A 1652-nucleotide genomic window follows, 5' to 3' on the forward strand; every position below is an offset into this window, starting at 1 on the left:
CGTGACGAGTTTTCAGGACAGCTTTTGCATCCTCCCCACTTTTTGGATCTCGTCCTCAACTTGGTGTAGACGTTCCAAAATGTCGTGCCGTTCCCTTCTAGCAATATCTCGCTCATGATGGGCTAAATCAAGATCGTCCTGCAATCTTGCCTTCTCTGCGGATAGCTCTTCTTTGAGTGCTTCAACCTCCTCCTCAAGCTTGGCTGCCTCGCGAATCTTGCTCTGGAAATTTTTCTCCAGCGCAGTGTGCTCCTTCCGGAGGTTGTTAATTTCGTCTTCCAATTTGTTGGCTTTTTCCTCTAGTTGGCGGCTGAGTCCTTTGGTGTAGAAAGATTTGTCGGTCATTTCATCTTGAAGCTCCTTCAAATCTTCTACGGCTTGCTCCTTCTCTTCAACTGCTTTTTCACACTTTGACTTTGCCTCACTTGCTTCCGACTTTGCTTGTTCTAGACTACTTTGGAGAGTATCTAACTGCTCCTTCGCCTGTTGAAGTGCAGCTTCAAGCTGAGCAATCGAGTCCTTCTCATTTTGCTGCTTTTCCTTCAAGTTTTCAATCTCATCTTCCTGGTTCTCAACAAGCTCGGTTTTCCGCCTGAGCTCATATTGTAAGTCCTGTATCTCATCCCGAAGCTGCTGTAGACTCTCTGACTCATTCACTTTCATGAAATCCACCTCTTCTTGCAGATCATGGAGTTCATTATTTTTGCTCTCTAAATCTTCGCGCAATTGGTTCAATTCTCTCTGCAGATTTTCGTTAGCATGTCTTTGACTTGGGTGTGACTGCAGTTCTTGCAACTCCGCCTGGCATTCCGCCAGATCCTGTTCCGCGCGCCGAAGACTTTTCTTGCATTGGTGTAAATCACGCTCCATCGTCAGTTTTGTGACTTTGAGTTCGGTGTTTTCTTGTATCGCAGCTTGGGCAAATTCGGGTTTCGACAACTTGAAGTTTTGCTCTAAAAAATGTATTTTTAATTTTAGGCCGAAATTTTCCTTATCGAGTTTATCAATAACCTACAACACAATTTCAAAACTGTTAGGAACCTCTACAGAAAGCGCAAAATAGAACTTAGGAAGAGTACCTTTTCTTGTTCTCTTAATGTCATCATGTTATGCCCATCCCCGACGACATTGCCATTCCTCCCTGGCAGCGAAGGGAGAGGTGTGCTTTGAGTGCTGCTGCTAGCTATTCGCGGAACAGGTGTAGGGTCACCATCAAGGTTTGTGGAGTCATCTCCATATCCACTGACATCCATGTTCGGCAATCCCGGGGTATTACGGTTACTTTGATATCCATTTCTCAGGGCAGCTGGCGTTTCCGGACCAGAGCGTCGGCGCGTCGAATAGTCATGTCGAGCCATCTTATTCCTGGTGACGCTGTTCAGCATCGGAGTAAATTCTCCCTTTGGAGGTGGGACGGTTGGAAGATTGCGCCGGTTATGGAAAACATTTCTTGTCGGATTCCGTCCTGAGCCCGCTCTGGGAGTTTTTAAACTAAATCCAGAGCGCCTTCGACTTCGCTCAGTTTCGAAGCCTTTGAGTAAATCATGATCTTTAGAAGGAGACTGAAATGAGTTTTCACAGAGTCCAAAGCCGACAAATTATTGCGTGCAGCGCTTCGGAAGCCATTGGTTTAAATAGGTCGCGTTCGCATC

The 1652-nt window shown here is 46.1% G+C and overlaps 1 protein-coding gene across 1 annotated transcript; it reads right to left on the reverse strand.

The window, feature by feature from the left end:
• Positions 1 to 12: 12 nt before the first annotated feature.
• Positions 13 to 1358, reverse strand: HCAG_05413 (predicted protein; the record flags this gene model as incomplete). Its single annotated transcript, XM_001539896.1, has 2 exons — positions 13 to 1011; positions 1080 to 1358. The coding sequence occupies 2 exons, from the start codon at positions 1356 to 1358 to the stop codon at positions 13 to 15; spliced, it is 1278 nt and encodes a 425-aa protein (XP_001539946.1).
• Between the last annotated feature and the right edge of the window lie 294 nt (positions 1359 to 1652).

This window comes from Histoplasma capsulatum, genomic scaffold (assembly GCF_000149585.1).
Source record: "Histoplasma capsulatum NAm1 scaffold_5 genomic scaffold, whole genome shotgun sequence".
In the NCBI taxonomy this organism is placed as follows: Eukaryota; Fungi; Ascomycota; class Eurotiomycetes; order Onygenales; family Ajellomycetaceae; genus Histoplasma; species Histoplasma mississippiense.